This window comes from Ranitomeya variabilis, chromosome 5, assembly GCF_051348905.1.
Source record: "Ranitomeya variabilis isolate aRanVar5 chromosome 5, aRanVar5.hap1, whole genome shotgun sequence".
Lineage (NCBI taxonomy): Eukaryota > Metazoa > Chordata > Amphibia > Anura > Dendrobatidae > Ranitomeya > Ranitomeya variabilis.
The window spans coordinates 218,457,196-218,480,919 of NC_135236.1; the positions used below are offsets into that span (position 1 = coordinate 218,457,196).

The 23,724-nt window shown below is 47.9% G+C and overlaps 1 protein-coding gene across 1 annotated transcript in view; it reads left to right on the top strand.

Moving 5' to 3' along the window:
• Positions 1 to 547: 547 nt before the first annotated feature.
• The window catches only part of TEX9 (testis expressed 9), a 73,318-nt gene continuing 50,141 nt past the window's right edge, over positions 548 to 23,724 (top strand). Inside the window, exons 1-7 of the mRNA XM_077263800.1 lie at positions 548 to 767; positions 2,752 to 2,843; positions 7,307 to 7,370; positions 11,368 to 11,447; positions 13,746 to 13,794; positions 17,120 to 17,199; positions 17,373 to 17,551. Coding sequence (XP_077119915.1) covers positions 729 to 767; positions 2,752 to 2,843; positions 7,307 to 7,370; positions 11,368 to 11,447; positions 13,746 to 13,794; positions 17,120 to 17,199; positions 17,373 to 17,551 — 583 coding nt within the window. The 5' untranslated portion in view covers positions 548 to 728. The remainder of the gene's footprint in view (positions 768 to 2,751; positions 2,844 to 7,306; positions 7,371 to 11,367; positions 11,448 to 13,745; positions 13,795 to 17,119; positions 17,200 to 17,372; positions 17,552 to 23,724) is intronic.

The window sequence follows — 23,724 nt, forward strand, 5'->3', positions numbered from 1 at the left end:
TGGTGGTCCTTATCTACTGTGTAGACACTTTTTTTGTGGGTGGGATGAAGAATGACTCACTGCACAAAAAAACGCATGCGGCGCAAAACGCTGCGTTTTTTGTTGAAAACGCAACTGCGTTTCCCAAAAACGCAGCGTTTTGCACCGCATGCGTTGAAAGCATGCGGCGCAAAACGCAGCGTTGTGCATGCGTTTTGCTGCGTTTTTGTTTGCGTTGTGCGTTGCGGCGCCGACGCTGCGGCGCACAACGCAAATGTGAACGTAGTCTAAGGGTAGCTAGGAAATACATTCTAGGCGCCGGACCAGTCCTTTATGTCCAGCCATCCTGTAATCTCTGGAATTCATCGTCTTGGCGTTACAATTTAAGAAAAGAATTTATATATAATTTTATGAGGAAATGCAGAATACATATATTTATATTAGCATAAAGACTGTAAGAAGCAGCTGAGAGAAAATAACATCACGCATTATGGCCCCACAGATAATAGTATGACGGTCGGCTCCTGGGTGTCGCCCTCAGCACGGAGGCGGCCATGATGCTACACCTGCAGGTGAGGAGAGAGGTCTACTCTGCATCAGCCTCTGCATCACTGCCTATTCCTAGCGCGAGCAGCAGTAGAGACCAGGTCACGTGATTTACCGCCGTGTGACGCCTCTCGCGATAGATGGAATCTAGTGTTGCTTAGTAACAGAATGCCGGCGCCTTAGTGTAACCTGAAGCCCGTACAATGGCGGAGACCCGTAGAGCGGCCGCTGTGTCCAGCAAGGTGAGGGCGATGGATGGTGACACGGATCAGCCATCACTGCACGGCCGGCACTGGGAACACGAGTCATGACCTCTTCAGTGCACCGTCCTTCTTCGTGTCCTGTCTTCCTCCGTGTCCTGTCCTCCTCTCCGTGCGCCGTCTTCCTCCTCTTCCGTTTACTGTCTTCCTCCCCCCTCCGTGCTCCTTCCTCCCCCCTCTGTGCGCCGTCCTCCCCCCTCTGTGCGCCGTCCTCCCCCCTCCGTGCGCCGTCCTCCCTCTCCGTGCGCCGTCCTCCCTCTCCGTGCGCCGTCCTCCCTCTCCGTGCGCCGTCCTCCCTCTCCGTGCGCCGTCCTCCCCTCTCCGTGCGCCGTCCTCCCTCTCCGTGCGCCGTCCTCCCCCTCCGTGTTCCGTCCTCCCCCTCCGTGTTCCATCCTCCCTCTCCGTGGTCCGTCCTCCCTCTCCGTGCGCCGTCCTCCCTCTCCGTGCGCCGTCCTCCCTCTCCGTGCGCCGTCCTCCCTCTCCGTGCGCCGTCCTCCCTCTCCGTGCGCCGTCCCCCCTCTCCGTGCTCCGTCCTCCCCCCTCCGTGCGCCGTTCTCCCCCCTCCGTGCGCCGTCCTCCCCCCTCTGTGCGCCGTCCTCCCCCCTCCGTGCGCCGTCCTCCCTCTCCGTGCGCCGTCCTTCCCGCTCCGTGTGCCGTGCTCCCTCTCCGTGCTCCGTCCTCCCCCCTCTGTGCGCCGTCCTCCCCCCTCTGTGCGCCGTCCTCCCCCCTCCGTGCGCCGTCCTCCCTCTCCGTGCGCCGTCCTCCCCCTCTGTGCGCCGTCCTCCCCTCTCCGTGCGCCGTCCTCCCCTCTCCGTGCGCCGTCCTCCCCCCTCCGTGCGCCGTCCTCCCTCTCCGTGCACCGTCCTTCCCGCTCCGTGCGCCGTCCTCCCTCTCCGTGCGCCGTCCTCCCCGCTCCGTGTGCCGTCCTCCCTCTCCATGTGCCATCCTCCCCCTCTGTGCGCCGTCCTCCCTCTCCGTGCGCCGTCCTCCCCCTCTGTGCACCGTCCTCCCCCCTCCGTGCGCCGTCCTCCCTCTCCGTGCACCGTCCTTCCCGCTCCGTGCGCCGTCCTCCTCCGTGCGCCGTCCTCCCTCTCCGTGCGCCGTCCTCCCCGCTCCGTATGCCGTCCTCCCTCTCCGTGCGCCGTCCTCCCTCTCCGTGCACTGCTCTCCCCTTTCTGTGCGCCGTCCTCCCCCTCTGTGCGCCGTCCTCCCCCTCTGTGCGCCGTCCTCCCCCTCTGTGCGCCGTCCTCCCCCTCTGTGCGCCGTCCTCCCCCTCTGTGCGCCGTCCTCCCCCTCTGTGCGCCGTCCTCCCTCTCCGTGCGCCGTCCTCCCTCTCCGTGCGCCGTCCTCCCCCTCTGTGCGCCGTCCTCCCTCTCCGTGCGCCGTCCTCCCTCTCCGTGCGCCGTCCTCCCCCCTCTGTGCGCCGTCCTCCCTCTCCGTGCACCGTCCTTCCCGCTCCGTGCGCCATCCTCCTCCGTGCGCCGTCCTCCCTCTCCGTGCGCCGTCCTCCCTCTCCGTGCGCCGTCCTCCCCCTCTGTGCGCCGTCCTCCCTCTCCGTGCGCCGTCCTCCCTCTCCGTGCACCGTCCTTCCCGCTCCGTGCGCCATCCTCCTCCGTGCGCCGTCCTCCCTCTCCGTGCGCCGTCCTCCCCGCTCCGTGTGCCGTCCTCCCTCTCCGTGCGCCGTCCTCCCTCTCCGTGCGCTGCTCTCCCCTCTCCGTGCGCCGTCCTCTCTCTCCGTGCGCCGTCCTCCCTCTCCGTGCGCCGTCCTCCCTCTCTGTGTGCCGTCCTCACTCTCCGTGCGCCGTCCTCTCTCTCCATGCGCCGCTCTCACCTCTCTGTGCGCCCTCCTCCCCCTCGGTGCGCCGTCCTCCCCCTCTGGGCGCCATCCTCCCCCTCTGTGCATGGTCTTCCTCCTCCGATGTGACAGGTGACGACTAGTTGTTACTGAGCGCTGCTATTATTTTAGGTAAAGAAAAACAAAGGCGTGGGACCACCTGCAGTGATGACAGTGAAGAAGACCACCCAGGAGAAGCTGCTGGCCAGAGAGGAGGAGTACAAGTGTGGACACTAATATATATATATATATATCTATCTCTAATATATAATTGCCTAGAATACTACTTCCTGCAATTTGTGCCAACTTCCGTGGCTTTGTCCGGAGCTAATGTCCGGAGATAAGTGACGTCACCAGTGTCCTACACCCAGGCAGAGCACAGGGGCCCCAGGCAGCATATGGGGCCCCAGGCAGAGCACAGTGGCCCCAGGCAGAGCACAGGGCCCCAGGCAGCATATGGGGCCCCAGGCAGAGCACAGTGGTCCCAGGCAGAGCACAGGGGCCCCAGGCAGCCTATGGGGCCCCAGGCAGAGCACAGTGGCCCCAGGCAGAGCACAGGGGCCCCAGGCAGCATATGGGGCCCCAGGCAGCATATGGGGCCCCAGGCAGAGCACAGTGGCCCCAGGCAGAGCACAGTGGCCCCAGGCAGAACATGGGGCCCCAGGCAGAGCACAGGGGCCCCAGGCAGCATATGGGGCCCCAGGCAGAGCAAAGGGGCCCCAGGCAGAGCACAGGGGCCCCAGGCAGCATATGGGGCCTCAGGCAGAGCACAGGGGCCCCAGGCAGCATATGGGGCCCCAGGCAGAGCACAGGGGCCCCAGGCAGAACATGGGGCCCCAGGCAGAGCACAGGGGCCCCAGGCAGAGCACAGGGGCCCCAGGCAGCATATGGGGCCCCAGGCAGAGCACAGGGGCCCCAGGCAGCATATGGGGCCCCAGGCAGAGCACAGTGGCCCCAGGCAGCATATGGGGCCCCAGGCAGAGCACAGTGGCCCCAGGCAGAGCACAGGGGCCCCAGGCAGCATATGGGGCCCCAGGCAGAGCACAGGGGCCCCAGGCAGCTTATGGGGCCCCAGGCAGAGCACAGTGGCCCCAGGCAGAACATGGGGCCCCAGGCAGAGCACAGTGGCCCCAGGCAGAGCACAGGGGCCCCAGGCAGCATATGGGGCCCCAGGCAGAGCACAGGGGCCCCAGGCAGCATATGGGGCCCCAGGCAGAGCACAGTGGTCCCAGGCAGAGCACAGGGGCCCCAGGCAGCCTATGGGGCCCCAGGCAGAGCACAGTGGCCCCAGGCAGAACATGGGGCCCCAGGCAGAGCACAGGGGCCCCAGGCAGAGCACAGAGGCCCCAGGCAGCATATGGGGTCCCAGGCAGAGCACAGTGGTCCCAGGTAGAGCACAGGGGCCCCAGGCAGCCTATGGGGCCCCAGGCAGAGCACAGGGGCCCCAGGCAGCATATGGGGCCCCAGGCAGAGCACAGTGGCCCCAGGCAGAGCACAGGGGCCCCAGGCAGAGCACAGGGGCCCCAGGCAGAGCACAGGGGCCCCAGGCAGAGCACAGGGGCCCCAGGCAGCATATGGGGCCCCAGGCAGAGCACAGGGGCCCCAGGCAGCATATGGGGCCCCAGGCAGAGCACAGCGATATTTTGGACCACTGTGCGGTGTTTCAGACCCCCTGTGTGATGTCTGGGGCCCTGTTCTTAAGTATATTAAAGATTAAAGTAACGTATATTAAAGTATATTATAGATCAAATTTGACACGTTTATGAGCACCATTGAGTGATATACTCAAGAATGACATAATTTTTCAACATTTTATGGTTTCAAACTGTAAACACTCAAGAGTTTTTTTACTTCAACCAGAAAACCTTAACGGTTCATAAAAAACTTGACTGTTCAGGATATGATAAAAGTCATAGTATTCTGAATCTTTAACTTATAAAGATACCTTTACATGGGGTGATTATTGGTTCCAGAGAGGCTTTCGGCCGATAATCGTACACATGGCTGGTGACAGGACAATAAGTAAACACTGATAACATTAAAATCTAATATATAATTGCCTAGAATACTACTTCCGGCAATTTGTGCCACCTTCCGTGGCTTTGTCCGGAGATAATGTCCGGAGATAAGTGACGTCACCAGCGTCCTACACCCGCTCAGGGTGGACAAAGATATATGCCTTCGTGGTGCGCGGCACTTTTCTGATTGGTTGCCGCCTGCCGCGAGCGACCAATCAGAAATGTGCCGTACTGTCAAGAATTGTCAAGAGCTGGTGAGTGCAGCCATTTTTTGTTCTTTCTTACTATTATTTATTAATTGTATTATTCTTACATTTGAATAAATAAAGTATCTATGGATTCTAGACTCCCGATTCTTTAGAATCGGGCTGCCATCTAGTATATATATATATATATCTTCCCCTTCCCCCACATTACAGCTGGTCCTTCTTGGTCCTGACTCTCCTGAGGATTCTGGTATAAAACTGCAGGAAATGTCGGAAGGTTTAGACCCCACGTGTAGCTGCGCAGAACTTCTGTGACACTTGGCATCTTACGCCATTCCTGATCCGTGCCACCAGGGTATTTGTTCTTACTACAGTTTATGCCAGAGGTGTCAAACTGCATTCCTCGAGGGCCGCCAACAGGTCATGTTTTCAGGATTTCCTTAGCATTCCACAAGGTGCTGGAATCATTCTGTGCAGGTGATTAAATTATCACCTGTGCAATACAAGGAAATCATGAAAACATGACCTGTTGGCGGCCCTCGAGGAATGCAGTTTGACACCTCTGGTTAGTGCCATGATAGTGGCGCCCCCTCTGATCAGATGTTGTCAGTGCTGGCAGCAGTTGTGGGACAGAACAGCACCTGTGTAGTGCCGCGGCCGGTACTGCAGGTCTGCCTGTGCTCTTATGGGTAGACATGGACCAGCAGGAGCGGCCGCGCACTGCACCACACAGGTGACCGAGCTGCTGCCGCTCTCCCACCAGTCTGATATTAATGACATATCTGGGGGATATATAAGTAGCGCAGCTTCTTTTGATGAAGCCTGGAGCACTAAACGTCAGCCCTGCACATCTCCTTCCTGCCGCCATCCCTGGCACCACTGCTGATTACCAGGCTCCGGACAATGTCAGGAGAAGCGCAGCCGGTAACATAGAAGGTTCCAAGTCACCGGTGCAGCGGCCACGGGCTGACAACATGGCTGCTGGACCCAGTCTAAGAATCATTATGCTGAACTCTAATGTCCTGCTCTGTATCTCTGACCCTTACCCTACAGTGCCAGCGTACACACGGCACGTCCATCTACCTGCCATTAATACTGAGGCGCTCTTCACACAGCCATTTATATTTCCACTCTCTTATGATCCATTTGGGGAGCAGAAAAAAACAGAAATAGAATGTTCCGTTACAGGATCTATTCTACTATTTCCTAAAAGTGTATTGGCCCGCCTGCTCTTCGTGTTATTAAACATAGTATGCGGACCATGTCTTCGCCCAGCCCAAAAATCAGAGAGATTTTTTTTCACATTTGGACAATTTGGTTTAATTTTTCTTTCCAGTCTTCAAGATCTGTAACTTTTTTTTCCATCAACTTGGCCATGCCGGGGGTTGTTTATCGTGCAGGACGAGTTGTAGCTATGAATAACACCAATCATTTTCTTATTCGAAATATAGGAACAAATCCAAGTGCAGGGAAATTGAGAACCCCCCCCCCCTCCACAATTCTGCAAAAGTCTTTACGGCATTTATTGTGCTGTAAAAATGACCTGGCAATATAAGTCTCCCGGTTAGTATGATTATTGCAGTATCAGACTTGTGTATATATATATATTTTTAATTAATTTCAAGAGTCCTTATTACCTTCAACAGGCGCCCGAATGCAATGGCCGCTCATTGGCACCCCATCCCATCAGCTACGCTCGAGTGGGGAACCTGACCGCCATGGGGACGTGCTGTTACGTCCAATATCAGGAAGATAGTAAATGGAGCCGGTCACCCCGAAACTTCAATTTTAGCTACTTACTGCCCTACAGGGGACTTGGCACCCATAAAAATCAGACCTACACTGTAGGTTTAATGTCTTTCAGTTTTTTAGAAAATGAGGGCTCCTTGGTGCACCCTTGGAGTGGTTGAGATCTCTGCACTATTCCACCACTCAGTTGGCATCCGCCCCTGATTTTCTTTTCCCATCCACAGCCCACCCACCCCATGCTCGGCAGCTACAGCTCTCTGATAGGTTCCCCCCGCTTGGACCTGATATGTGGGAGGAACCATACATACATTCATACAATATTGGTCTCTGCTTAAATATCCCATTCACACAGTTTTCTCGATAAACATGATTGTGTTGCTTTCTTGTAAAGTATTACTTCATTTCAGTACAATTCATTTACATCTCGGTGAATTACATGGGTCTGTGGGGGTGGGGGCATGATGTAATATTGAAGTATGATGGTTGAGGACAATTCTAGATTTTTTTTCCCCCTATTTTAAGAAAGGAACGTAACCAACTCTTGAAAGGGATCTCTGAATCTGGTTAAACACAAATCAGGAGATTATGGTAACTTTGGTCTTCTGTCTGAATGATCTAACCTTTATCAAGTTTTTAGCTTTGACAGTACAATCCATGCAAAACGCGGGGTCCTAATCTTGTCTGCTTTATTGTATATGTCATTTATTTACTTAGACGACTAAATGCTGAACTAGAGGCAAAAACCGCTGAGCTGGTACGGGAGGCTGAGGAAGTGATGGTGAGTAACCTAGACAGGTGTTGTCTTCTCTAGAACCGTGCACAAAGTCCTGAGCTGACCAGAAAGCAGGTTTTATATCATGTACAGTGGGGCAAAAAAGTATTTAGTCATTCAGCAATAGTGCAAGTTCCACCACTTAAAAAGATGAGAGGCGTCTGTAATTTACATCATAGGTAGACCTCAACTATGGGAGACAAACTGAGAAAAAAAAAATCCAGAAAATCACATTGTCTGTTTTTTTATCATTTTATTTGCATATTATGGTGGAAAATAAGTATTTGGTCAGAAACAAACAATCAAGATTTCTGGCTCTCACAGACCTGTAACTTCTTCTTTAAGAGTCTCCTCTTTCCTCCACTCATTACCTGTAGTAATGGCACCTGTTTAAACTTGTTATCAGTATAAAAAGACACCTGTGCACACCCTCAAACAGTCTGACTCCAAACTCCACTATGGTGAAGACCAAAGAGCTGTCAAAGGACACCAGAAACAAATTGTAGCCCTGCACCAGGCTGGGAAGACTGAATCTGCAATAGCCAACCAGCTTGGAGTGAAGAAATCAACAGTGGGAGCAATAATTAGAAAATGGAAGACATTCAAGACCACTGATAATCTCCCTCGATCTGGGGCTCCACGCAAAATCCCACCCCGTGGGGTCAGAATGATCACAAGAACGGTGAGCAAAAATCCCAAAACCACGCGGGGGGACCTAGTGAATGAACTGCAGAGAGCTGGGACCAATGTAATAAGGCCTACCATAAGTAACACACTACGCCACCATGGACTCAGATCCTGCAGTGCCAGACGTGTCCCACTGCTTAAGCCAGTACATGTCCGGGCCCGTCTGAAGTTTGCTAGAGAGCATTTGGATGATCCAGAGGAGTTTTGGGAGAATGTCCTATGGTCTGATGAAACCAAACTGGAACTGTTTGGTAGAAACACAACTTGTCGTGTTTGGAGGAAAAAGAATACTGAGTTGCATCCATCAAACACCATACCTACTGTAAAGCATGGTGGTGGAAACATCATGCTTTGGGGCTGTTCCTCTGCAAAGGGGCCAGGACGACTGATCCGGGTACATGAAAGAATGAATGGGGCCATGTATCGTGAGATTTTGAGTGCAAACCTCCTTCCATCAGCAAGGGCATTGAAGATGAAACGTGGCTGGGTCTTTCAACATGACAATGATCCAAAGCACACCGCCAGGGCAACGAAGGAGTGGCTTCGTAAGAAGCATTTCAAGGTCCTGGAGTGGCCTAGCCAGTCTCCAGATCTCAACCCTATAGAAAACCTTTGGAGGGAGTTGAAAGTCCGTGTTGCCAAGTGAAAAGCCAAAAACATCACTGCTCTAGAGGAGATCTGCATGGAGGAATGGGCCAACATACCAACAACAGTGTGTGGCAACCTTGTGAAGACTTACAGAAAACGTTTGACCTCTGTCATTGCCAACAAAGGATATATTACAAAGTATTGAGATGAAATTTTGTTTCTGACCAAATACTTATTTTCCACCATAATATGCAAATAAAATGATAAAAAAACAGACAATGTGATTTTCTGGATTTTTTTTTCTCAGTTTGTCTCCCATAGTTGAGGTCTACCTATGATGTAAATTACAGACGCCTCTCATCTTTTTAAGTGGTGGAACTTGCACTATTGCTGAATGACTAAATACTTTTTTGCCCCACTGTATGTGACTTACTACTGACACACCGAACGTCAGCAAGATTAGAAATGGAGATGCAGGAACTGTATTCCTCTTATATACAGCAAGTGCTACTTCCTGCATCATTTATTTTCAAGCAATGTCATGTAAAGGGAATCTGTCAGCAGGTTTTTGTCTTTTAATTTGGTAGCAGCTATAAGTAGATGCTGAGAGCCTGATTCCAGTGATCTGTCGCTTACTAGGCTATGTGCTGTAGTTTAAATACAATCAGTGTTTATTTAAACATATTATTACTGCAGGACTAGGTGTCGTGTGGATGCCAGTCCAGCTAATCTGTATAACCCCGCCCCCACTACCGATTAATGTACAGTGTATACATGAAACTGCCTATCAGGGGTGGGCGGGATATACATGGCTCAACATTCTGACCACTGCTACATCTACAGCAGAGAAAACTGCACCAAGCAGCCCAGTAAGTGATACATCACTGGAAATCGGACTCTCTTCCCATACGTCATGCAGCTCTCAGATTCCATAGCAAAAACCTGCTGACAGATTTCATATAAAGCATTGCTAGGAAATTCCATCTCTTTAACAAATCATATTTTATATTGTGATCACCACTGTAAAAAATGCCACACCTGCCACTAGCAGCAGCGATTGGAGCTGGCTCTGATCACTGCTGTTGAAATACTTAGATGCCACCGTTGTTCTGTGACAGCGGCATTAAACTGGTAGAAACCAGAGGAATGGGGTTTGCTAATGTGGCCGTTGATCCCCACAGTTATGTGGTGCCGATGAGTTACTATGGCAGCTGGGGGCATCGTGGCTTCATAGGAGAATGTGAATTTCACCATATACTGCAATACAAAAATATTGTAGCATATTGCAAACCGTAAATCAATTGTTGGCGCCTAAAAATACATAAATACATACGTATAAATATTTATACTGTATATCCTAAATGTTTAAATCTCCTGTTTCCGATTCCTAAAACATAGACATATTTTGTATTGGTATCACTGGAAGAGTCTGATCTATCAAAGTCAAAAATTGTGGCATTTAGAATGCAGAAATGAATGTTTTTTGGTCACCTCCCCTCCCCCAAAAATGCAATAAACAAGAGATCAAAACATTTTTTGCATGTCAGATTGGTACAGACCAGTAAAATATAAAATACATCTGTGCATGTATGTGTGTATATGTATATATATACGTGTATATGTGTGTGTGTGTGTGTGTGTATATATATATATATATATATATATATATATATATATATATATATATATATGTATATATAATATATTGATTAGTATCTCTGTGGGTCAGTAGGATTGCATGACACCTTGTCAGGTCATTTTTACTAAACACTGAATGTGGTTGGAACGAAACCCAAAAAGATGACGGAATTTCAGTTCTCACACTTTTCACCTTGTTTCCAGTATAGTAAATTGTAAAGTACCGGTAATTGCTTTTACTCAAAACTGCAACTTATCCCTCAAAAAAATCCCTTGGGAGCTGTGAAATATGATAGCACAAGATGAAAATTGTCTTAGACAAGAAGGGGTTAGTAGAAAATGTTCTGCTGTTTTGTCTATACAGCTCCTAGGTGTTTCCAAGGAAGCCCTGTGTAGTCTTCTCCTGCAATGATACCCCCTTTCATCTGACCCCTACAGGCCCGGTGGCTTCTAAGGTCTGCAGCAATTGTGTACCTTTATGGCCTAGAAAGTTATCAAAGGGAATGTCCACCTCTTGGGCAACCTCTTCCTAAATACTATTTTCCCCAGTGTACAATACAGCTATCAGGCACTCCCCTCCCGCACAGACACTGGGGTCTCCGGGGGCTCATGTGACATTGTTATTCTGAGTGAGCCTTTCAGCCGGTCAATGGTAGCCAATGGTCGGCTTCGCTCGCACATCCTACTAACGAAGCTCAGATGTCTGAGGGAAATGTGAGAACTGCTGCCCATTAGCTGCTGGTGGCTGAAGGGCTCACGTGGCATAAAAATGTGAGGCAAGCCCTGGGAGCCCCGGCTCCATTATTGCTGGATCGGTGGGGGAGGGGAGGATCTGCTATTATTTTTTACACTGGGCAATACGGCATTTAAGAAGGGGTTATCTGAGTAGTGGGCAGCCACGTTGTGTCTCACAAGGTAATAAAAAGCCAGATGACATATTAAGTGCGACGGTGAGGATTGATGAAGGCAGCACATAGTTATGTTCGTTCATACCTGGACTCACAATTTCTGAGAACTGCCAGCACTTTTCTCACTGTGTGAATGACTCTGTATTTGGGAGGTAACTTACATCTTCACCTCCTTATAACAGCGAGAGCAGCAGCAGCTCCTGTCACGACCAGCACTGTCGCAGGTTAAACTTTTTGATGAAGACGAGGATGAAAATTTAAGGTAGTATATTTTTATAACCTATTTTTTTAGGGGGGATATCCTTTTACACATTTATACTTTAGAGCGCTCTTACTGTCTTAGAGGAGCACATGTTTACTCCCAACTTTTAAAGATGGAAACATCACAGACATTTTTGGCTATACCCCATAACCATTCATTCCAGCCACTCCTATTAACCCTTTCTTTCTCCTCACTGTGGGCACATTAAAAAAGGGTTAGGCCAGGTTCATATTGCGTTAGTGCAGTCTGTTCAACGCGTGCGTTAAACGGACTGCGCAATGCAAGTGCCTTTTAAAGATCGCGTTATGCGATCGTGCTAGCGCAGATGCTTCATCTGTGCTAGCGGTGACGGACCCCGAAACGCTGCAGCCCGCGTCCGAGGGTCCGTCACAGAATGACGGCACATAGCTAACGCATGCCGATTATGACATGCGTTAGCGATGTTCTACATAATGGCAGTCAATGGGTGCGTTAGTGCCGCTATGTAACAGATGCCGTCAGCGCATTGCCATTAACGCAGTGTGAACCTAGCCATAGAAAGGGATGGACTACACCTTTCAGAAAAGAGTTTCCTGTAAGCTCTGTTAGTATTAAAAATGAACGGTGTGTAGCTCAGTCCTTCCGCGCTGAGTTCTGCCGTTGCTCCCGGTGTCTGCTCTTGTCTACAGCACTAATACCACTTTGACAGTGTGGCAGCCAATCATTAAGCTCTGCCACCCTGATGAGCTTGTGTCATCTACTTGGGCAGAGCTGCTGTGCTCATTCCATGTGATGTCGGCACTGAAGACAACAGACCCCGAGAGCTGCGGGGGAGACTCAGCTCCAGATCCGGGCACAGGTAATAAGGCACAGTTTAATTTTCCCACTGACAGAGCTTATAGGAAAAAAACTTCTGAAAGAGGACAACCCGTTTAAGTCTGTTACACCATTTTGTAGTCCTGTTTGATTATAGGGACTATGGTGGTGTTGGCAGTTCGGCACATTCAGCACGCCACCTGGGACAGAGGCCCAAATGCACGACTGTCCCACTGTATTCAGGACGATTGGTCACTATAACATATGGCCTCTACAGTGAACGGCTTTGTAGGTCAGTGTTTGTAGTTTGAATTGGATACGCTGGGGAATTGGGAGCCAATGAAGGGATTTGCAAAGGGCGGAAGCAGAGGAGTGTCGAGGAGAGAGATCAACTAGTTGGGCAGCATAGTTAAGGATAGATTAGAGAGGTGAGAGAGTGTTAGCAGAGAGCGCAAAGGAGGTTGTTGCAGTAGTTGAGACGAGAGATGATGAGGGCATGCACAAGCATTTTAGTAGAGTGAGGGTTGAGGAAAGGACGGATTCTGGAGATATTTTTGAGCTGGAGGCGACAGGAGGTGGCAAGATCTTGGATGTGTTGTTTGAAGGACAGGGCAGAGTCGAGGGTTACTCCAAAGCAGCGAATTTCCGGAACAGGAGAAGGCAAAATGTCATTTATTGTGATATATAGATGAGGTAGGGAAGATATACAAGATAGAGGAAAGCTAATGAGCTCGAATTTTTCCACTTAGAGCTTGAGGAGTGTCTGGACAGCAGGGAGGTGACATATGGGCCAGAGAGGTAGATCTGAGTGTCATCAGCGTACAGATGGTATTGAAAGCCATGGGACTTTGAGTTGTCCCAGGCCAATGGTATAGATGGAGAAGAGTAGGGATCCAGGGACAGAGCCTTGAGGAACCCCAATAAAGAGGGCGTGATGAGGAGGTAGTGTGGCAGTGGGAGACGTTAAATGTGCTTTTGGAAAATTATGAGGAGATCCAGGATAGGGCAAGGACTTTGACGCTAAAGGAAGAAAGGATGTTTAGTAGGAGGCAATGGTCAACTGTGTCGAAGGCAGAGGACAGGTCTGGAAGAAGGGGAAAAACATATCCCGTTGTGTGGTGTTGTTTACTTAGACTGAAGGATTAATCACCTGGTGATTAACAATGCTTTCACTATTAGGCATATTGGCAATCTTCCGATTTTGCCCCCTCTCCTGTGATAAGCAGCTCACTGACCTATAGCCATTGTTGTAGCCTGGTGTGGGCGGGCAGCTTCCTCAGCTCTGCTGCATTGCTAAATCTAAAGGCTTTGCTTGTGTCAGAACGGCTGCACCCAGTAATCTAAGTGATACCTCGTTGGATTCAGGGACTCTTTGCCTAAATCATGCTCCTCAAAGAAGGTATAGTAAAAACCTGCTGACAGATTCCCTTTAATGAGATGAAAAAGCAGGCTTTTTTTAATGTTTGTATTTTCTAAATTTTAATATTTATTTATTTTTTTAAGAAAACTCCTCTCCCCAGAAGTACCAGCTTTAACTCTCTCCCACGTCAAGGTAATTAGATTATGCACACATATTTGTAAAAAAAACCAAAAAAACTACCTAGCATAGTCTTATTATAAATGAAACCTGACCTAGTGACAAAAGTTATTGTTCTGCTAGATTCTGCCCCGGGTGCCATGTCTGTTCCTCACTGCTACCAATGTGATTTCAGGTTTTATGTAAAGAAAGATTAACCCTATAAAGGGAACCTGTCATGTTGAAAGTGTCTGATCTGCAGGCAGGATGTTATAGGAGTAGGAGCTGATCATATTGATAGACTTCTTGTGGGAAAGGTTTCGCTAAACCTGGTATATTATTCATTGACATTTCTGGTATGTATATGCATATGAGTCCACTGGGCGGTCCCTGTGGGACTGAGCATGGAGAGATAGCTGTCAGTCACCCGTAGGACCGCCCACTGGACTCATATCATTTTGCTTAGTTCTTCCTTCTTTCTACCATACTGACCACAGAACGGGCTGCATGTAAATGTGACAGGTTCCCTTTAATCACTTTCCACTGTCTTTCGACAACAGGCAGTTCAGGTCCCGGGTCTTCAGTGACGTCTTTTGGCGATGTTGCATTAACATGCCTACTAATAACCTGAATAATTAACTGATTAGGTTATTTAGTGTGTTACAAAAATAGCTTTTTCATGTCACCCAAAAATAATATAAATTATGAAGCAATTTATTGGGACTCCCAAAAAGCATTGAAAAGTAAAACCATATCTTCCAGGTAAAAGAGAGCCTCAAATCCCACATTAAAAAAAATCAAAGAGTTATGACTGTTAAAATGTGGAGAGATTAAAAAAGGGGAAAAAATTGGCTGCTCATGAATGCCTGTTTATTAAAGGGAACCTATCACCCCGTTTTTTTCGGTATGAGATAAAAATACTGTTAAATATGGCCTGAGCTGTGCATTACAATAGTGTAGTTTGTGGACCCCGATTCCCCACCTATGCTGCCGAAATACGTTACCAAAGTAGTCATTTTCGCCTGTCAATCAGGCTGGTCAGGTCGGATGGGCGTGGCTTCTTCCCCCAGTTATTGCGTAGTTTTCCGTTGGTGGCGTAGTGGTGTGCGCATGTCCAAGGTCCCGAATCCTGCACAGGGGTGTGAAAATAGCAGCGATGTCCGTTATTCCATTGGTGGTCGGTGGGCGCGGCCATCTTCCTTTGGCCGCGCGTGCGCAGAAGCGGCGCTCTGCTGGCCGCGGCTTCAGGAAAATGGCCGCCGCGATCTCCATCTGCGCACGCGCGGCATCCCGCGGCCATTTTCCTGAAGCCGCGGCCAGCAGAGCGTCGCTTCTGCGCACGCGCGGCCAAAGGAAGATGGCCGCGCCCACCGACCACCAATGGAATAACGGACATCGCTGCTATTTTCACACCCCTGTGCAGGATTCGGGACCTTGGACATGCGCACACCACTACGCCACCAACGGAAAACTACGCAATATCTGGGGGAAGAAGCCACGCCCATCCGACCTGACCAGCCTGATTGACAGGCGAAAATGACTACTTTGGTAACGTATTTCGGCAGCATAGGTGGGGAATCGGGGTCCACAAACTACACTATTGTAATGCACAGCTCAGGCCCTATTTAACAGTATTTTTATCTCATACCGAAAAAAACGGGGTGATAGGTTCCCTTTAAAGGGTAATGTGTATAGAAATGCTATAGAATTGGATGCATAGGTGGTCTCAGGTCTGATACTGATACAATATAACAACTATAACAGATTGTTCTGCTGTTCCCTAGTTTAGGCTATAGAATAGATTATTGCCCAGATTCCATACACTTGTATCCTTAGATTAACATACAATTAGACATACGGTATATCGGTTTGCTGCCTTTGACTGTAAACTATAATGTTCTCATTCACTGACAGCAAATATGTTGGAAATAGTGAGAAACTGAAATAAAATAAAAAGTATATAACTTCTAAATTGTACGCAGAATTGCAATTTAAAATTGTAGCCATTCTTTAAATATTAATACTTTTTTCTTTTGTTTACAGGTTGTCGCCTTGGAGATCGGCCACTCCTGCTGCACAGCAGAACATGCGCAAGCTCTTATTTATTGAGCTTGTAAGCACTGTTTTGAAGCTGGCCAGGATCGCTGGAGCGTGCTGCTACCTAATAATCCCGCCTGCTTCAGCACAATTCTTGCGAGCTTGACAGCAGCGGTGCTCGTTCTCCTAGGCAGCGAGATGTAAGCAAAAGTGTTAAAATCTAAAATTGTAATAAACAGTAAACTGCATAATTAATTGTATATAAATGCCCTATCCTGCAATATCCACCTATGGACATAGGAATAACCTGTAACCTGCAGCATGGGTTTATTTTCATGCAGCCTCTTGTGGGTGCAGATGACTAAAGGTATATGCTATGGAGACTATCCTACAAATAAATTATCACCGTTCTTGCTATTTTCCTAATTGGTGAGTGGCACAGAGTTAGGACCCTTGCTGTTTAGGCATTGATGGCAAATATTATGGATGTGGATGTCCCACAAATATTCAGAGGGGTTTCAAAACAATGGCGGAATATTTTTCACAGCCAGCACCTGCTTTTAGTCACATTGATTGGGGCTGTCAATCTGTGGCACTGGCCCCCATCTCCACCACAACAATGCAGTTGTGGAGTACTACCGTAATGAGTTGTCATGGGGGCCAGGGACCTGCTGAGGACCTTATCTGCTGCCATTTTAGCCCTCTTATGATGGCCTTCATATTGTACTGGATTTGTTTTACATTTTCACATGATAAAATCAATGGTGTCATTCAAACTGCAATCTGCCATCTGTTTTTTTTTTTGTATTTAATCTTTCAGCAGCATAATATTGGGCAAGAAAACCTAATTCCAGGGATGTGTCGTGCTGAAGTTTCAATGCAATCAGTGTTTTATGAACAGGAGATTATCACTGCCTGACTAGGTCTCAAGTGCAATCCAGTCAAGCTAATCTGTGTAACCCCGCCCCCACCCCCGATTGGCTGCTTGCTGACAATTCTCAGTGTACACAGGAAGCTGCCAATCAGGGATGTGGGCGGGGATATACCGAGCTCAGCTTTCTGACATCAGAGAAAACATGGATTCTATCAAAACTGTACCAAGTGGTCAAATAAGTGCCACATTGCTGGAATCAGAGTCTCTGCCCCTACATTATCATGCGATTAGATTACATAGCAAAAACTGGGTAACAGATTCCCTTTAAGGGATAAAATAACAATTACACCTTAATAAGTGCAGCATAATTTATGATGAAACGTTACAGACATTAAACATAAAATCATTGACTTTAGATTCGTCCTTAAAATAGAGGCTTTAATTTTACAGACTGATGGTAAAACTGGCACAAAACCTTCAGCACGGAACAGACCACACACTGCCACGAACGCAAAAAAACAAGCACCAAGGTAATTCTACTGATGTGTTGTCACAGTCAGCAGTCTATTAATATGATGTTATACTGTGAGATCTAAAATATTTCTACCTAACTCCGTGTATGTACTGTCTTGTATCATACATGTTTATAGTTTTTTTAAAAGGGAATGTTCTATACATATTTATTTATTCTTTTTGTTTCAAGACCTAGACCAAAAACAGCTGACGTGCGTATTGCCAGTGACGTTGCAATCCCATCAGATATTGTGGACTTCTCCCTTGCGAAAACCATTAATAAAATTGAGAGCAAACTAGAAGCGGGTGAAGTGCCTGAAAACGCTGAAGATGATGTAATTCCAGGAATAAACAATGACATTGGAGCAGGTATTTTAGTTCTGTATATAAGACAGGATCTATGGTGATTAAAGGGATCCTGCCTGGTCCCCCGTGCCCCCAGAACCACCAGCAGTTGTGGCTGCATATATAAATACCCGGCCTAACAGCTCCTGTATTACATTACACACATCAACAGATCTTTGCAAAAAGTATTTCTGAGGTCAGTGTATGATATGTAAATGAGGGCTGTGACTAATCGAAGGGGCGTTAGTGTCCCCAGACTAGTCGGCTCCCTAAGCATGTGGGCGTGATAGCATATCTTGCAAGCGCCGGCGTCATCGCAAGCGCTATACTTACCTCTTGCATGCACTCAGCTTCTTCCCCTCGCATCATTGATCATCTGAAGCCGGGTGTACGTGGCCCGGCCTCAGAGAGGCGCACTGTGCATGACCGGAAGTGCAGAAGTGTATGACCCGCACGCTGTGAGGATTCCTCGGGAGCCGCGGGGGCATGACCGCAAGTATGTAATTTGCATGCATGTGGTGACTTGCCTACTACTTGGGCACAGCCTCACTCAATGCAAGTATATTGAGAGCGACTGGACACAGTCTAGTCGGAATGTGCATACTTGCGGTGACTTAACCGTCCACTCCCAGCGCTGGCACTAGAGAATGTTTACAGGGCGCACGATGTGAGGATTCATGATCAGACTTGTAGCCTAAAGCCGGGCAACTTCTTTAATAGACACCAAAATGAGACACAACCCTACGTTTGAATAGACAGATGTATTGTATGGGTAAATGATCCTTTTCCTTTTTACAATGAAAGTCATTGTAAGGCTATGTGCCCACACACATAAGATGGCTATTGGCTGAATGAGAGTTCGGCTGAAAGCTATCTCTCTTGACTCTTCTTCCTTACCAATGCACGTTCTGCTTGATTGAGTGTGCATGTGTTCTGTATGGAGGGGAGTAATGAGTAATCTGCTGGATGTCACCTCTGGCAATGCCGCATGTCCAGTCAGAAAAAATGCTCCATCGTTTTCTATCAAACCATCTGCCAGGTTAGAGTCGGAAAGCTGCCTTACACAGAAACACAAATATTCGACCGACTTTGCTGAGTATGGGAATCTGCCTATTGTTTAGCAAATCTCCGAGACTAGCAATGATGGAAAATGGCAACTCCATTTTAGAATGTTAAAATTGAACCTGCAACGTTACTTAACCAAGCTAAAAAATTATTGCAATTGCACATGTTTATTTCCTTTGTGTATATTGCAACAGCACAAAAAAAAACAGAATAAAAGGCAAATTGGACATAATTTCACAAAAAAATGGGCCAGACATAATTGTTGGCACCTTTACAAAATTCTGGGTAAAGAACTTTGTTTCAAACACGTGATGCTTGTTCAAATTCACCTGTGGCAATATGAAAATCACACATGAATCCAGATAAAAAGAGAAGTTGACTCAATGTTTGCATTTTGTATTTGTGTGTGCCACACTAAGCATGGAGAACAGAAAGAAGAGAAGAGGACTCTCTCTTAGGACTTGAAAACCAAAATTATTGAAAAAAAATAAACAATCTCAAGGTTACAAGTCCATTTCCAGAGATCTTTGATGTTCCATTGTCCACTGTGCTCCAAAAAATCAAGAAGTTTACAATCCATGGCAATATATCTAATCTCCCTGGATGCGGACAGTGGAGAAAAATTGATGAAAGGTTGTAACACAGGATAGTCCAGATGGTGGATAAGCAGCCCCAATCAAGTTTCAGAGAAATTCAAGCTGTCTTGTAGGCTCAGGGTGCATCAATGTCAGCGCGAACTAACCATCGACATTTGAATGAAATATAACACTATTGCCGGAGACACATGAAGACCCCACTTCTGACATAGAGATAAAGCTGGACTGCAGTTTGTCAAAATGTACGTGAGTAAGTCAAAATCTTTCCGCAAAAGCGTCTTGTGGACAATTGAGAACAAGATAGAGTTTTTTTTGGTGAAGCACATCATTCTACTGTTTACCAAAAATGGAATGAGGCTTACAAAGAAAAGAAGACAGTACCTGCAGTCAAATATGGTGGAGGTTCAAAGATGTTTGGGGTTGTTTTTTCGGCCTCTGGCACCGGGTATCTTCACTGCGTGTAAGGCATAATGAAATCTGAAGATTACCAAAGGATTTTGGGTCGCAGTGTAGTTCTCAGTGTCAGAAAGCTGGGTTTGCATCCTAGGTCATTGGTCTTCTTGCAGGACAATGACCCCAAATATACTTCAAAAAGCATACAGAAATGGATGTAAACAAAGCATTGAAAAGTTCTGAAGTGGCCAGAATGAGTCCGGATCTAAATCCTATTGAACACATGTAGAGAGATCTTAAAAGTGCTGGAGAAGGCACCTTCAAATATGACAGACCGGCGTCTGCGCACTGCAGTACTTTGCTCTGCCCTCAACAGGGCAGATAAAGTACGCCTGCGCAGGAGCCGCGGCAGGAAGCAAAGAAGAGGACGTCATCGTATGAAGATGGGAGGCCCCGGACCGCGACGCCCATCGGACCGCACCGGACCGCCCCTGGGTGAGTATAATCTAACTTGTTGTTCTTATCTTTCAGGTTACATCGGGGGCTTATCTACAGCATTATAGAATGCTGTAGATAAGCCCCTGATGCCGGTGGCCTTAGCTTATAGGCCTAAAATGGGGTGACCGATTCCCTTTAAGTGGCAAAGATGAAGTATTAATGTGCTATATGCCATATTCTTAGTAGGCAGGACTAGTCCAGTGTGGATCCCAGACTATTATTTTCTCTGATCCTCTAATCATGCGTTGGTCCGAATGCTGGCATGTAAGGCTACTTTCACACTAGCGTCGTTTGCAATACGTTGCAATGCGTCGTTCAGGAGAAAAAATGCATCCTGCAAAGTTGTCTGCAGGATGCGTTTTTTTCCCCATAGACTTACCGTATTTTCCGGCGTATAAGACGACTTTTTAACCCCTCAAAATCTTCTTAAAAGTCGGGGGTCGTCTTATACGCCGGGTACAGATAAAATGTGCATATGGTGGGTGGGGGGGGAGTGGTCCCGATGACTAAGACAGGGGGCGTCTCACAGTAAAGTGTGAGTGGAGTATATCCCCCTATTACCTCATTGCGGCAGCGTGGGGGTCTCTGTGCTGGGAGCGGCAGCTCCTCTTCGTGCCGTGGGGCGGCGGCGCATCTTCGTGCTGTGGGGCGGCGACGCATCTTCTTGCAGCGTCGGGGCTTCTCCGGCATCTCCTCCAGGCCCGGAGGCACCGCCAGCCCCATTGCTTTGATGCGGTGGCCTCCGGGAAAATGGCCGCTGCTCAGATTCAGATCTCGTCTCCCGAGATCTCGGGAGACGAGATCTGAATCTGAGCAGCGGCCATTTTCCCGGAGGCCACCGCATCACAGCAATGGGGCTGCCGGACTGCCTCCGGGCCTGGAGGAGATGCCGGAGAAGCCCCGACGCTGCAAGAAGATGCGCCGCCGCCGCCCCACAGCACTCACAGCACAGAGCACCCACGGCACAGAGCACCCACGGCACGAAGAGGAGCTGCCGCTCCCAGCACAGAGACCCCCACGCTGCCGCATTGAGGTAATAGGGGGATATACTCCACTCACACTTTACTGTGAGCGCCCCCTGTCTTAGTCATCGGGACCACTCCCCACGCCAAAAGGCACATATTCACCGGCCCTATAAGATGACATACGGCGTATAAGAAGACCCCCGACTTTTAAGAAGATTTTATATTTTAACTGGAAAAGTTGGGGGATCGTCTTATACGCCCAGTCGTCTTATATGCTGGAAAATACGGTACATTACCGACGTATTGCCACACGTTGTATCCGTCGTGCGACGGTTGCGTCGTGTTTTGGCGGACCTCCGGCACAAAAAAAGTTACATGTAATGTTTTTTTGTGCGTCGTGTCCGCCAATTTCGACTGCGCATGCGCGGCCGAAACTCCGCCCACTCCTCCCCAGACCTTGCAATGGGGCAGCAGAAGCGTCGTAAGACTGCTTCCGCTGCCCACGTCAGGCATTTATTTCACTGCGTCGGTCCCGTACTGACGCTAGTGTGAAAGCAGCCTTAGGCACATGCACAAGATATTCAGTAGTCCTGCCAGTCTGGGGATTGCGGTGGGTGGACTAGTCCTGCCCCATTGGTAGATGCCAGGCGGCACATTCAAATTTTGTTTTTAAATAAGACACATTATTGTGCCGTGAAAAAGGCTTCAATAAAGTACAAGATGTGACATGACACTATAGAGGCAGACTTGGACATTATAGGGGATCTGACAGGTCCACCTAAATGTATTTAGAAAAAGACAATCCATTAACGTTTTGTAATTTTGTTGGGATTCTCTGATATACTGTGAAATAGATGAATGCAGTAGATAAGGTCACTTGGAGGAGCATGGAATAAAAGAATTAACTCGCAAAATGTTTTTTTTTTTTAATCTTTTTTTCCAACATTTATTCTTGTGGAGATTCCTCTTTGAAGCGTTTTAATTTTGCTTTGATTAGATAAAATTGTGTAAAGTTGAACAACAATGGTTGTAGCATTATCCTGGAGGGTTCTGACAACACTGAAGCTTGGCCGAGCGGCTGTGAGTTGTCAGAGTGCGAGTAATGTATTTGCTTCATCCATGTCTGACACCTCCATTACTTCTTTGGCCGCTTGTTCTTGAGCCGCAGTGTCAGCATTGGGTCTGAGCCAACGAGATGAGACTATGAACCTCCGACGATGCTGGCAAATGATGCATCTAATGCTCTGCTTTTGTGTTGGAAGAGCGATCAAGGAAATATTTTATTAAACGCGCTAGTCGGTAATAACTCAAGGTTTGTAAAAGTCTGTTTTATGCCAGAATGTAATATCAGGTCATGAGATTCTGTCATATCTAATTCTGGCTTCGGTGTGATGGTCCTATTGCTGACACTCATCCTTTTTTCTACAGCGTCTCGGCATTCTTGTCACATTTATTCTAGTGTCATGTATTTGACACGTTGTACAGGCTGCGTGAGTTGTGAGGGGAACGTAATGAGCACACTTCCATATTTTTCTAAATGCCTGTGGAGGATATATATTAGGTTGGTAAACATATCCAAGTTTTAACGTCTCATACCTTAAAAAGTCATATTTAGGAAGTTCCAATCCTTTTGAAGTTTTATTCTGACTGATAATGGTTTGTCAGACTCTGGGAATGTATTTTTTTTTTTTTTAATTAAATACATGTGTTTGGAGCTAAAAAAAAAATTTTTGCAATCATGCTTCATAAATGATGTACCATTGGCCTTCTATTGCCTCTTTGTTTGGGCTCGCTCACACGAGCATATAACTCGGACGAGTGCTATTCTATGGGGCAGTGCTGATCAACATGCTGTGAGTGGCTCAGCAAATCGGATCGCAGTCGCCCATACGTCTATGGGTGCGTGTAAAATATTGGACTGCACTTTGGTGTCATCTGAGTGCAGTTTGAGTTACCCAGACTCACATAATGGAGAAGATGGAGAAATTAAGTTCTCCGCACCTGTGATCATGCAAGAGAATGGCCTCACAGTATATTAATACTCTGCTCAGTCTCTGAGTTTAACTCTTTACCTGTTTTTTTCTCAGCTCCCCTGAGCTGATCGATGACCACAGACCACATCAAGGTTGAAAGTCTGTAAAAACTAACAAATCCAATATTTTAATGAAACCCTACTGCTAAAAGGATTTTTTTTAAGCCATACACATGCATTTAAGTAAAAAAAAAGGTGGACAACCCTTTTAATGTGAATTGTTGTAGAGTATGTTGGAGTGAGGAACAGCCAAACTCTGCTACAAATGTGAGGTTGTGTAATTCAGTTTCATGTTACATGTCATATACTATGGCAAGACTGAGCACAGAAACAAGGCACAGGGTAGTTATACTGCATCAGCAAGATGTCTCCCAGGCAAAGATTTCAAAGCAGACTGGGTTTGGAAGATGGGCTGTTTGAGCTTCTTTTAAGAAGCATCAAGAAGTGGTCAACATTGAGGACCGTACACACTGTTTTCGGCCAAGTGCAGCAGATTATAAACTCATCATGCTTGCTTCCCTTCTAAATCTGAAGATGTCCAGCGGTGTCATCATCTCAGAATGGCTTGTAGCACATTGACAGGCATAATCCACATATAATTTGTAGGTGCAGCAAGCTCGCATAGCTAAAGATAAGACCAATAGTTAT